General features: G+C 41.6%; 1 protein-coding gene across 17 annotated transcripts in view; it reads right to left on the bottom strand.

The window, feature by feature from the left end:
* LOC105829408 (tropomodulin) overlaps window positions 1–14,629 on the bottom strand; it is a 47,756-nt gene that overhangs the window by 7,036 nt on the left and 26,091 nt on the right. For 3 of the 17 annotated variants that reach the window (XM_012668195.3, XM_028190594.2, XM_028190597.2), the window contains 9 exons: window positions 11,281–11,433; window positions 11,028–11,195; window positions 10,612–10,738; window positions 10,299–10,519; window positions 10,064–10,218; window positions 9,878–9,974; window positions 9,640–9,787; window positions 7,921–8,042; window positions 1,870–2,355 (listed from right to left, as the gene is read on the bottom strand). In XM_012668195.3, the coding sequence (XP_012523649.1) occupies window positions 7,936–8,042; window positions 9,640–9,787; window positions 9,878–9,974; window positions 10,064–10,218; window positions 10,299–10,519; window positions 10,612–10,738; window positions 11,028–11,195; window positions 11,281–11,433 (1,176 nt within the window). In that variant the 3' untranslated portion in view covers window positions 1,870–2,355; window positions 7,921–7,935. The other 14 variants (XR_001138493.3, XR_001138495.3, XM_028190596.2 and 11 more) reach the window with 14 other exon arrangements.

Here is a 14,629-nt window from a genome sequence, read left to right as displayed (position 1 = left end):
AAAAGTCACGGTGCCTAAGCGTGCCATTATATCAGGTAACATGCGGCCCGCGTTACAAGCTTTGCATGCGCTTAATCATTGCACCGCGATCGGGGCGAGATCGGCACGCACGCTGATAAACGGGGAGTGGGCTGGACGCCTCGCGAAAAATATGCATCGGGGTGCGCCTACTACTGCGCTCGGGCGATATTTCGGTCGTTATCACGGAGCGGAAAAGTTAGGGCACAGGTACAATGAGTACAGGGAAAAAAGTTGAAGTTATGAACTAAGAACTGCGAAAAAGTTTCGATCTATACACGGAAAAAAAAATCTTAATTAAATATTCAACAATCATATACATTAGTGACAATATAAATTTTTTCAAGTTTAATAAGCTTCAATTTCAGCAAAATGTTATATCTTTATTTGAATATTATAGTGTTATATTATAGATTATTTAATATTTATTCTATCTCGTTTTCTCATATGATAATATGATAGCATGATAATAATAGTATGAAAAAATTCGAATTTTTTTCAAAGATATTGTTACTCTTAGTCCGATATTTTTTCTCTTTACTCTTGAAAATTATTTTTTAATAAAAATTAATATATTCATCAATTCTTGATGAAACTATACAGAATTTCTTCGTATGAGCAAGTCAGTCTGTTCAGAATTAACAAATTTTTTAAAGAAAATTTTACATTCTTTCTTACATATAAAACAATAATTGTAGATTAAAAAATTTTTTTCTGTGTATGTGAAATTATTGCGTCAGTCTACGATAAGTTTATTTATGGACTAAAGCAATCGCTTGACGTTCAAATAAAAATTTTTTAATGTTAATTTTAATTTTGATGACTTTTGTATTTCGATTTTTCCTTACGTTAGATGAAGTTCTAAGTATTGAAATATTTAACTGCGAATATTACCAAAGGTGGAACATCTTCAAATGAATAATTCTGTTACGAGAAAGGAAAAGCTTTGTAAAACTACAGTTCTAAAACATCTCAGATAATACAACTCATAAATCTCGAAAACAAAGATGGGATTTATGCGGATGTGATAACGCTCGTCAATTATTTATTTTTTCGGCGGTTTGGCATCCGCAGAAATTGGAGGCTCCGTAACAAAGTTCGCGCTACTTCCGCGTACGCGCCCATTTGGGGCAGCAATTAATTCGGCATCGTCACGCGAGCTACGGCATAGCCCGGAATTGTCCTGCCGTCCAATTTCGAGAATCGTGCGTCGCGCGTTGCAATGTAATCGAGCCACCGCGATATGCGAGTAAGAGGAAGTGAGAGGGAGATAAAGAGAGTACAATGTATATTGCATAAATATATATATATACATATATATATGTATATATATACATATATGTGTGTGTGTGTGTGCTCCACGACACTCATGCAATCCGGACGGCGAATATGTACAGCGAGGGATGTAAAACGGGTGGCGGGGACGACGAGGTAACGGCGAGCAAACGAGAAACGGAGAAATGCGATTAAGCGACAGTAGTCGGTACATTGCGCGTTCCGATCTCGACGATTGCCAGGCGTGGTGGCATCCCCTACGTCAATGGAGAATGTTGCTCTCTCTCTCTCTCTCTCTCTCTCTCTCTCTCTCTCTCTCTCTCTCTCTCTCTCTCTCTCTCTCTACTCGTCGATTCTATGCAAATTTCATTCTCGGAGTCAGCATTCGCGCGGTCATCATCTCACGGGGCACTAGGTACTCTCTCGATCACATTGTAAGTAGAGCAATCGTCGAGAACGTTGCGCGACCGTTATCGCCGACCATTGTCGTCGAACGCGTAAACCGATCCGAGCTGCAACTTAAAAGGGACGGCTTAAAAGTTCGAAGGGGACGAAATCTCACGACTTCCTCTCGACTTTGTCATTTCGTATTGTATATCCTTTTTATTTGCATCCGCAATACATATTTTCCTTAAAGATGAAGCGCAGATCCGAGGATCTGAGAGAGTCGGAGTCCCCGGAAACTCTCAAATTTCAAGCTACAGACGTCGTCATATACTTGTCGTATACATACAGCGAATAGGGAGTCAAGTAACATAGGCGTGCAGTTTCTCATCTCGCCATCGCCGTCCCACTTTCATTCGCGTTTCCTCGCACGGAGACACAACAATTTTCTTGGCAGTCGCGCAAACGACAGGATAAGTGGGTTAAGCCTCTAAAGCGATGACATAGCGGCAGTGAGATCGGACGATGTGCGAAGAAAGTGTATTTATATATAACATAATATATGTGGTGTGTATAATATATAGTATATATATATATATATGTATATATGTACAAATAATACCTAGGCGAACGCCACTTCGCGTTAAGATGTCGCCACCCCGAGCCGGGACTGCCGTACTGCAACAAACACCCGAAACACTGTCATCATATGCGTTTAGCAATTTAAGGGGATGCTAAACTTGTCCTGTTTTACCGATAATTTTACTTCTCACTAATCATTTTTTAATTGCATTTACAGAATTAAAAATCCTTCTCCAGAATTAAAGTATAGATGATAACAAAGCCGTAACGATTTTGTAGGAAAAACGACAAAAAATTCTAAAATTGTCGATTCGTAACAAAAGGTGTCTGATGTAAAAATTTTAGACCTGTACGCACAAATCAAGCCTGGGCCCAAGTAGAGCAAACATTTAGGAACAATACTATTCAGATTGAGCTTTCAGATTGAGCGTAGGCGTTCTAATAAAAAAAGTTTAATGAGTACGAAAATTTCGTGTCTAAAAAAAGCAATCTAAAAATTTCTTTTTAATTCTTGGTATGAAATTTAATTCATAAGCTGATATTAATACATAAACTTTAATTTTGAAAAAGGATTTCCAAAATATAAAAGAAATACATACAAAATTTTGTTAATGATGTGCACGAATGACTATACATTATCGACGTCGATCAAGTTTGACTAGCAGTTTAGCATCCCCTTAAGAAAAGGTAAAAAAAAAAAAAGAAAAGATACTCTATCATTCCGAGATGCATGCCGGTGAAGAGTACGCGAGAAAACAGACACGAACATGCCGCTCGACATCCTGCACCGTGTCCGAGAGGTGCGAATCTTTCAACTTTCGATCCCTATGTATGATATAAATGAAATTTGATTCATATAACAATCTCTCCAATTATTTTCCCTTTATTTTTAAAACTGTTAATGTGCGCTAAAATGTCTCGGGACATTCGGCGAATTTGTGTCGCTTTTTCGCGAAGACGCAACGTTCGCTTAACCGATCGTCGGAGCATTTCGGCGGATGAAGGGGAAGGGAAAGGGTTGATCGTCGCGAATAGCACGCGATGACGTGCGGATCGATCGCTATCGTTGCCGAGCGAAAGGCGCATTACTTGATTAAAGGGGGACGTACCGCCCCTCGAAACGCGCGCGGCCGTAATCCGCGCCGTAAAATAGCAATCCCACCGCATGGCAGGAATAACACGGCGGAAACGTGAAACACCCTCCTCGCGGATCACCGAGTGCGCGTCGCTTTTTAATTGTCTCTCGCTCCCGTCGGCCCTGCAAAATTGTTTCGGGCGAAACGGCGAATTCCATCGCCGTGGCACCGCAATTTCTCCCCCTTCTCCCCCCCCCCCGAGTTTTTTCTTTTACGTCGCGATTAAAACGTGCGCCGGTCGATTTTTAACAGCGTTCGTTGTTATCAAATCAGAAACTCGAAACCGAACTTGTGTAAACTTCGGGGCTTTATCTCGTAACGAAAGAGCGCATTTTTATTCCCCGATTCGCCGCGAGTAAAGTACACACACGATCGTGCGACACGCTTCATTTTAACGCACGTAACACTGGCCGTTCAATGATAATTGGATCGAAAGTATAATACGACATGTCTTTCCTCTACTTTTCCCGCATGCACCTGTCATAGCACTTCGCATTTCGGTCGAGCGACGTGGCATGCCTCGAAATGCATGCAATATGCACCAAGTCTCGCGAGCTGCTCCTACACATCGACGTTAAGAGTCCTCGCACTCGACGACTATACGATCGTATTTTCGTACTTTTCCGCGCGCGGGAAAAAATCGCATGGCAGAAAATTTTCACGATTTACCCTTTTGTCCGCTGGATCGTTTTCGTGGCTGGTAATCCGCCAATTCGTAATTATTCTCGCGTGTCTCAGCGTCGTCGAGCGAAAATTTAAAAGCCCGTAATTTATCGACGAGGCGAGGACGTAAAGCGCTCGAGCGCGCGCTCGTCGTCCCGATTGCGTTCCATTAAATTTTTTGCTCGACGTGCCTTCACAGCCGGGACGACAAAGGGCCCGTGGCGTCTAAAGATTTAATATGCATTTGCGAACGTAACAGCGACGAGCCAGCGCGAAAATGCGAAGAGCAGCTCGATAGCGAGTCGTAACTTTTATGACTCTGGTTAGTGAAGAAGAAAAATTTCTCTTGTGGAAAAAAAAACTGGCAAAGACGTATACAACGCGGCATTGTTGTTAATCATCAGACAGATGCGAGAATTATTAATCTAATTACACACAAGTTCCTCTCTCGATTTCGTTCCGAGAGGAATAACATTTTTAGTCTGCGACGCAGAGAAAAATTGGAAACTGGCGGTTTAGACTTATGTTAGATGCGAGAAAGATCATTCAGAGAAGCGCTAAAAGTCGTAGCTATCACACTATCGTAAACGTTAATACATTTTATTTTCTCAAAATAAGATAGCGAAACAAATCGTGCGAATAAAACTCAGATATCTGGACGTTCTTTCACAGCTCTCTTTCACGGGTTCGAATGGAAATCGCGAAAACTATTGTTCTCCGCACAGTTAAATCTTCAGCTCGATAATCCGCGCACGATCGGAAAGTCATTCGATTCAAACGCAAAACAAAAGCGATATTGATAATGATGCCAGACAAATGTGCGTTTCCTTTTTTTGTTCCGTGTAAATTTGCACACGGAACAGCGAGGCAACATGAAGCGACCACAGCTACCTTAATTAAAAGCCCGTAAAACCCACAAAGCACAACGGTGTAATAGCCGCGCCGTTATTTAGAGTTTATTCTAGTTTCGGACACGATCTCTGTAAAGGCGCTCGATCTTTCCGTCACCCGTATAAACCCCCGCGTATAACATAATCCGTTCGACAATTAACATTTCGTGATACGCCGCACGGAATATTATTTCAAAAGACCGCGCAATCCGCGGACAAATATTAGCAATTTTGCGCCGGGTGCTGCGAACGCTCGCGGGCTCATTAACGCGACTCGCGTCGTTAATCCCCGATGAAAGAGTGGATTGTTCTCCCTCTCGTTGCAGCCCCTGCGATTTGCATTTTAAAAATAACGCCGCCGCGCGCTACGCGGCGTTTTGTCATCGTTATGACACCCGATCTGCATTAGCACCTCATAAAATCTCGCGCGTAGTGAAACCCGATAATTCACGCACGATTCGAATTAGTAATAATTCTGAAATCACAGATCCGCCGAGAGAAAAAATCCGACAGGGAAATTCAAAGACGAAAGGACGGTTTATCGCGAATTAATCGAACGATCGATTTCACATATCAGTATTCCAGAATATGCAAATCTCGGGAAACGAAAATAAAAAAAGAATAGCCAGATTCAAAAATAAAACTGCACAATGTTTTCGAGATGATATTTTTATAAAATGTCGAGTCTCAGTGACCGAATATTTGCCCATATATCTTATATCCGACATTTATTTTTTTCACATATATTGTTTTGAAAAAAAAAAAAAAAAAAAAAGAAGTACTCATCCCATTCGGAGACTTGATTAGTTTCGGGCTTTCTGTAGGATGAGCGCATATAATTCGAACAAAAAATAGGAACAAAAGCAAAATTTCCTCGCAAATAGCTCGGACGCAATTCACTCGGTATAAGACGTCAGTCAGCTTCGGTTGCACCAATGTCGGCGTGTGTTAAGCTGTCTTCCAGCTGACGAGTTAATGCCGACAGGACGTCACGCGAGGCGAATAAAGCTCCTAGGAACCCTGGCTCCTGTGGAAATTAACGCGTCACGACTTCATCGGGTTTGATAGGATGTGTCTAAACCTCATTGCACCGCCTGTCGAGGCAGATGCGGCTGGTAATAATGATGCCGCGCGTAAATCGAACCGCAACCAATGCCCGAGAAGTCACGCGATTTCACGCGCGCTCGCAATTCGGTGAGCGAAAGTTAAACGAGTTTCTAATTCCGATTCTTTAATTCGGCAACGATCACAAGATACGGTACGTATTTTATTTTGCATTGCCGTTTGCTCGTTTCACGAACTATCCGACGAGAATCTCGTTCGCGAGCACGTTTGAGCAACCTTATGCTTTTCACGCGCGGCGCGACCCAAGTCCAAAAAGCCGTGTTAGTGAAGCTGCAAGAGACAGGCGTTGGCGTTAGTTAAGCTTTCTCCCCGCGAGGAGAAAGGATGCGGCGCATTCTGTGCTGATGGTCTACCACACAACGGGTAGCTACCTTTCATTGAATCAAGGCAGGTTTCCTGTGGTTCATGTTAAAGAATCGGAACTGTAGCCGCAGCGTTAGATCTTTCCGTACTGTTGGGAAAGAATAGGGTCGTGAGTATATTAAACATATGTCGCCAACGCGCGCTTTTGGATTCGCGGATGGCAAAACGTTTCACGATAATACAGATCTCGCGGCAACTCGACCGGCAAGATAAGATTCTGATTTATTCCCGACTATCGTTTATCTGTAATTAATTTTTAAACACTAGCGATCGGGAGTACAATTTCAACGCGTAGGAACTGATTAAAAATAAAAAATGCGAGTTTTCATTAGTCTTGCAAGTCGAGGTAGACCGCTGCAACACGATATTGACATCGTCTTGCTATAAAGGGGAGCGCATCGTGACGAACACCTACATATGCGTCAAATAAATAAACGAGAGGACTGGCGTGATATATACAGAACAAGCGGGAAGACTGGCGGCCCCAGTCGGTTCTGCCTACAAAATGCAATCTCGTCCAAGATACGCCGGGTTCGAACAATAAAAACTAGAGACCCTCGTCATCCATACGTCATGTGTATTGTGATATTGAAGTGTTAAAAGAAAGTCGAACTTTTAAACGGAGAGTCGGACGGGATGCGAAAGACGGAGAGTAAGGGGAAATAACGCCGACAATGCAAAGTGAGATCGTGCGAGACACAGATTCGCGCGAGAGTTGAAATATTATTAGTTGTGCATGTTCAGTCGCTCATTTATTTCAGGAATGTAGGGGACAAGTGGCATTCGTTCAGCGATTAGATAGTCTCGGGAGATAATTATTGTATACGCGTGACATTTCTTTCCGGAAAAATTTTAGACATGATGCACATAAAACATAAAACTACAAACGGCTCTCCCTTTCTCATCAATCGAGTGATGAAGATTAACATTGCTTATGTTCTTAGCTCGAAAATTTTTCTAAAATTTAGCGAGGAAACCATTTTCTCCCTTACTATGTTTTTTACTTTTAAGATATTATATTTTCATTGTTTTTTATGTAGATTCTGAATAGTTTTAAGTTTTCATATTTAAGAGCTCTAGTAAATAAATAATTCAAAGTTCACTGAGATTTCTATGTTTAAAAAAAAGAGAAAAAAACAGATTCTTCTCTCGATTTTATTTTTCTGAAAAATTCTGGAAGAAAAAAATTAGACAAAGCACATTCGGGATTGTCGAAATAACTACAAATATTCCATCTCGTCAAACTGATGCATTTCTTTGCACTCATTAAAGAGATATATAATACGGAAATTATGTTATGTCTATCGAAGAGTCAAGATTTTTCGGAAGATAGCATTCCATAAATCTCTATGCGTTAAGATTACATTAAAACATTAACATTACAGAAAAGAATACGAGTGCAAAGGGTCACAATAGAAATATTAGAGACAAGTTGTCAAGTTGTGGATAAAGACGAGCTCACTTCTGACAAGAAAGCTACTCACTGCGCTGCAACAGCGCTACGTTCTATTTTTTAAGTCATCTGCGGGAAGAACGGCGAAAGTTGCAGGACTATCAGCGATCGCTGCATGCTTAGTTCGTTCCTTGGCTGGTTCCACACGACGAACTGGCCAGATAAATGAATCAATTAAAATCAATAATAATCTAAATCATTCACTCCAATTCGGGACTGAATTTTGAACAGGGACTCGACAGAAGAATGCAAAGTAAAACAGGAATTTCATAACTTTTATCAATGATTTGTCCAATGATGAAAGATATCGTAATTTATAATAAAAATCTATGTGATAGGATATGCAGTCTCTATTAAATAGAATTTTCTGATGCATGCTATAAAGGCATTGAAAGGGATGACATAATTTTGATAGATTTAGATGCAGAATTTAAATTATCATTGTAATAATTTTCCCGGACACTGAACTGATTTTAATGCGTAAAATAATGCAGATACCATTTGTTAATTGTACTTTGTAACGCCATATCCGTCAGTAAGCGAGAACAAAGACAATTATCAGCACAACTTAAGCGTATCCATTCGCGAAAGCATCTTGAATACTTTGTCTTGTTAAATAATCAAGAGATCGTGAAAAGATTGTGCCGTTTAACGTCGATCAAGCGTGGCAAATCTGATCGTTAATTGAATTAAGCCATTTAATTAAAGATGAAAAATAATCCTCCGTACCAACCGTAAATTGAATCATTTTAGCTTTGGTTCTCTGTTTCGCTCGAAAATTGAAAATAGACAGATCACCGTCTGGTAACTGCACTGCTTATAAACATCTTTTTTTATCTGTACCTTCAATAAAAGCGGACGAGATATAAAATAGGAGTGTAATAAAAGAAGCCAGATGGAAGAGACAGGGAATTCAAAACATGACGCAGGTATGTTATTTAAGGAGAAAAACAGTGTTTTTCAAATAAAATTTTAAAACACATAATCGTTGTATATTATTTCATAATCATTTCGCGTATTTTAAGTGATTTTAAGCTGCAAGGAGTTGAAAAACACTGCATTAAAACCTAGAAAATTCCATGTTTATTCGCACAGAAATCAACTGGGGTCTCATAATTACCTCTATATGTCACTAACTAGAAAAATAATAAATGAATATAGCGGGATGAAAGTGAATGAATGATGAAATGTGCTACGGTAAAGCGCTACGTGAGACTACGAAGCAGATGCGGAAGGGTTAGAAGCATTTCGTCACGTGGTCTCCATAGTCCCCCATACAATTGCTCCCATCTAAACGGAAAATTAATAGTACAATTATCATCGTGATAGAGACAATGGCATCTACGTAACGCGTTCGTGAAATGCCTCATTGCACCGCTAACGTAATTTATGACACCTGCTCGAGATTACTGCGCGCTGACCCATGAATACAACGTCGCACTTGATGTCAAAGTGTAGAACAGTAATTATTTTAACCTTCTAAGATGTACGTGTGTAATAATACTCCTGTCAAAATGTTCCTCATGATTCACGCTCATTAGAATTTACAATTACGTACAATGGCTGTTTACTTTCGTAATTGGCTGTACAAATACGTAAATTAACGTTAATTATGTTCTATTAATGCCAATTACTTTTGTAAAACACCTTTTTATTCTTAAAAATAATATTTCATGTATCTTTTGTCTTATAGACTATAATAAATACTATTAATTATATTGGCGTCGCGCAATGCCTTTTATATACTTACTCCTATCGATATTGCGTTGCAGATGCGCAGCTACGCGGTGTCTCGCGTCATTGAACTCCAGATGCAGCCCGAGTCGCAGCAACGTCGGGTTTTGCTCTACCAATTGTGTGATTTCCATCTCAATCTTGTTACCCAATACTTGTGACCTCTGAAAAATCGTGCGAATATTTCGATAGATCTCGTTGTCACTACTTTTGGATGAAATGTTGGCGCATCTAAGATTATATCAATGACTTACCTGATTCGAACATCGGAATTCTTCGATAGACTTTGTTTTAAGGAGGGACCTGATCAACCTTACTATCACAGGCGGGCTTATGAAATTCGTCTCCACGCTGAAAAATAAGAGTTTTTTTTTTACATAAACAATGAAAAGTTATCAGCGTGTGAATTTTCGTGTAAAAATATATCATTTCGGACATACTTGAGTACTCTGAGCGTCGAATTCTTCTCTATGGCATCGGCCAGTCGTTGCGCGGTTTTGTCATTGAGCCCAACGTTTGTTAAACTCAGCGACTCGAGATGCGTGTTCATTTCCAGACCTTCAAACAACTGGATAAATTTTTCGTCTGAAATATTCTGAAATAACAAAATACCGTTATTTTAGTTTAGCATAAAACACATCGCTTTCTTTGCAAAGTATGGTCAACGATACTTACTTTGATATTGTTCCAATTTAAATCAGTCAGAGACGAGTCGTCGTCCCGCACTTGTTTAATAGTAGCGTCAACGTCCGTGTCATTAGGCGGGTCCATCGGAAAAACTTTCGGTTGACTAGCCTTTGTCACTCCGTCCCAGCCGAGTCCGACTGGCTGTCCAGAATTCAGTAGAGACGCATGATACTGATCTTGATTCATCATAGAATGGAATCCGAGAATAGCTGAGAAGAGAAAAGACACACACAATATCAACTATTTATCTTTCTATTTCGATACACACAATGGACTTTCAGAAACGGATCAATCTTCTTACCAGCAAGATCAATAATTTCTTCTTGGGTGGCAGCTGAAAGCGCCTGTTCATACTCCTCCCCGAGATCTATCGCGATTTGTTCGTCCGCCTCCTTCTCCTTTATGTTATCTTGTGGCGGAGGTACCCACTGTGAAATAAATAATATAATATAACACATGTGATCTGAATGCCAATATGTCATGCAAAATTTATTGTGCTGGTGTAATTCAATTGGACATTGATTTTATCTTCTCTATATTCTTTTTTCAATTATAATCTCAAATTTTTACAAAGCTGGTATTAGACTATGACTACACAGAGTTTGTAAAACATTACGATACTTAAAGAAAAGAGAGTATTTCAGTCAAATATTCTATTATTTCTTTGATTATTTTCATTGTTTGATTTCTACTCACATAATTTATTACAATACTCACTTTTTTGCCCCTAACTACACCAGGTACAAATGGTTTTAATTCTGGAATATCGGGCGTCTCTAGAGCTTGCTTGTTGATGTGCTCGATGAGTTTCTTGCGATTCAGCGGCCCTGTGGGGCTCTTATTGCATTCGTAACTGCAACGTTGCGAAGGTGGCATAAAGCTGTCCTGTACAAACGTAACATAGACTCAGTATTCCACGAAATAACATTGCCAAGGAATAAAAATTTTTCTCTTAAGCGTGTAGACTTACATCGGGATCCACTTCCTTGGCCAGGATATTGAGCTCCTCTGGTGTGAGCTCTGCCAGCAGCTGGTCCACGTCAATGTCGTCATATTCGCTCAGATCCTTGCCGTACAACTTGGCCGCCGTCGTCATGGTAGTTGTCTTGGTCGACGAAGAGGTCTGCAAATAATCATCCCATGGTGACTGGTCAACGACCGAGTGTTTCCTCGACATCTCGTCAAGTTTTCTACGGCTACTCTCGCACGCTCTATATAACACACATACACGCACTAGCCGCGCGAAAAGATTATCAATTTCCCAGACTAGTGTTTTACGTAAGAGTCATACAACTGTGATAAACCACGTTCGCGAGATGCGATACAATCCGAAGTGTAAACCGCAACGATAACGATCTCGAGGAAAAGGCCAATCAAGAAGTAGACGCACGTCGTCTCGGGGTTAATTATCGCGGCGCCCGTCGGCCGCGGGGATCGGTTGTTCGAAGGGCGCGTTGACCGGCGGCGCACAACAGGCCATCGACCACGGGCCGCGCCCTCGCCTCCCGTGAGACGGTCTCGTTTTCCTTTATCGCGGCAAGACGGTTATCAGGAACCGTTCCGGTACTGGCCGTTCAATCGCAATCAACTGACCGGCACGCGGCGACGTGCGCCGCGTTTAAATTCGGAGCGAGCGTCCAACGCGGCTGATGCCCCCTGACCCAGATAATTTGGGATCGATTTTCATTGACAAGTCGCGTGCCAAATCAGCGGCGGCGACCACAGCGAGCTCGCCGTCGCCGCCCGGCCGATAGACGGATTCCCCTTCTTCCCTCGTTTTGCGACTTGCTCAACGACTCGCGTCGCGATTGACGTCCTCGTGATTAAAGAATGGATGAACTTACCGCGTGTCGCTACCCGTGATGTAGCTGCGAAAAAATGAGAGCCCGCTCCGGACGATTCGCGCGAGCCTCACGTCACCCAAAGTCACTCGCACTCCAACGATACGTGACCGTCTCTCTCGCTTTCTCACTCTTTCCTTCTTCCTTCTCTCTCTCTCTCTCTCTCTCTCTTTCTCACACACTGACCAGAGATCGCGACAGCGCCCTTTAACGCCGACTACGCGATTGCGCGACGGGCGATCCTGCGCCTGGTGAGACTTGTCCAGGATCCGTGAACGGGCCGCGTGCCGATTTTTTTATTCCCGTTTTTACGCGAATGTAAACAAGGGATCACGGTCGCCGATCGACGTAGTAACGGAGATGGACGCGATGTTGACTGACTGACTGACCGACCGACCGTCCGTGGCTTGGACAATTGCACTGATGCACGCGACGCTGGAAGGTGTTATGACGAATGGAGTATAGACGTCCAGGCGGGAGATTTGAAGCGACGTGACAGTGAGCTACGAATGATTATAGACAGATGCGCTTCGTGAACGGTACTGAATGCGTAGCATTGAGACCGAAGGCAATTATAAACATTGTATTAGTTTAATATTTTTTATCCATTATTACTTTACTATTTATGCTGCGAGGTGTCTCATGACATGCGTGGATAATTTCAAAAATGAATTCAGAAAGTTCTCTATATATTCTCTAGATCAATTCGGTTGAGTTGTCGAGATAAAGATATTAATATTGCAACAAGCGAAAGAAGACATGTATAATAAAAAAATTTATTATTTAATTAGATGAATTATTTTTTTAATTATATTGCTTGATTGAATTTAGATAAATTATTTTTTTAACGACATACAAAGAGCAATAGCACGTTTATAAGCAAACTATAAATAATTTAAACAAATAGTATTTTTCTTGATTTCGCGGTTTCTTTAAATCTTAAACTTTTAGTGGGATCAAAACTTTAAAACTTGAAATGTTATTGTTCTTAGATTTCCATTACAACATAAACTGTATTAACGACTGTATTACGCATGTCTAAAGACAAAAGTATCTTAAAACAATGTCTCAAAAAATTTTGAACTGTTTATTATATATTCAAAAGTGAGTTATAGTATAAACAGATATCTTTAAGCTGTATTAATTTTTTTCATCCCGTCCGCTTAAAACATTTTTTAAATTTGAAGATATTTCCAGACAATTGTGACATGATCAAAATATTATCGGGATACGTTATGCGTAAAGATTATAATAATATGAAACGGCTATGGTGAGAGTATAGCTCGAGTTCTTGAGCTTCCTGTAACTACAAGTTTTGCATTCCTTTTCTTCCTGGAGTGAAACACTAGTACCGATGATTAGATCTCGACGCAACAATGCTTCTTTCAATCGACTTATCAACTATCAGAGCTGTTATCCATATCTAAAGCTCTCTATATCGGAATCAATGTATTATCACTGAAAAACATTTTGCACGTATCATTAATATCTATAATAATTATATATATTTTTTTATTATAAGTGTAGCATCGAAATAAGTAAACTTTCTTGATTCCGATTTAGAGAGAGTACATTTTCAACGATGCACCGTCCGCTATTCAAGACGCGTCCGTCCATCGCTCGAGTTTTTCGCAATTCAACGTGAATTCACGAGAGCCGGTATAAAAATATCCGCGCACCCGGTGTGCATCCGGTAACGCGCAAAATTATGCAGCACGAGAGTCATCCGCATATTAATCGAGCCCCGGAGTCCTCGTTTCTCGGCTGACCGTGAAACCGGCAACACGTGAATCCAAACTTGCCAAAACCGGCAATTCCCCTTCTTCCGTCGACCCCGCCGCCGCTTTTCTCACCCGGTCCCTCCTGTTCCGCCTTACGGATCACGTAATCTACGGAGGCCCACGGCATTGACATAATCGACTTGACAACTCGATGCCGCTCAAGGTCACAACGAGAGAAAGAGATCTCCAAACGAGAGAAGAGAGATGGCATATCGGATCGAAGAGGAAGAGGGGAAGAACCAGGAAGGTCAAAGGGGATCTGCGATGTACGCGTAGATCTGTCAGAATAGAGAAAGAGAGATAGATAGATAGAGAGAGAGAGAGACCGAGCGGAGCGATCGTCTCCGGATCGGCAGTCCCGATCGGAGTGTCCGTTGCGCGTTGTAGCGCACGCTGATGGCAGCGACAGCCCGCAAAAATAGCTGAGGCCTCCTCGCTGAGGCTGGCACACTCCCAACAGGCTATACTTGGACATACCCGCGCACACGATTATTTATAGTGAGCGCGAGAGCGCGGCCACTGGCCTTCTTACGAACTAACCGGCCGCGGCGGCTACCACTCGAGGAGACATTCCGTCGCCCGTGACCTAGGCCCGCATTAATAACGGACTCCACCCTTGCCTCGCGACCACCGCGAGGAACTTAGCACTTTGCACTCGCTGGCGGACGTAGACCTGGCATCAACGCCTTCGCGCTCC

This window comes from Monomorium pharaonis, chromosome 6, assembly GCF_013373865.1.
Source record: "Monomorium pharaonis isolate MP-MQ-018 chromosome 6, ASM1337386v2, whole genome shotgun sequence".
NCBI lineage: Eukaryota > Metazoa > Arthropoda > Insecta > Hymenoptera > Formicidae > Monomorium > Monomorium pharaonis.
The sequence above is the reverse complement of the archived record's forward strand: the minus strand, read 5'-3'. Positions and strand labels throughout refer to the sequence as shown.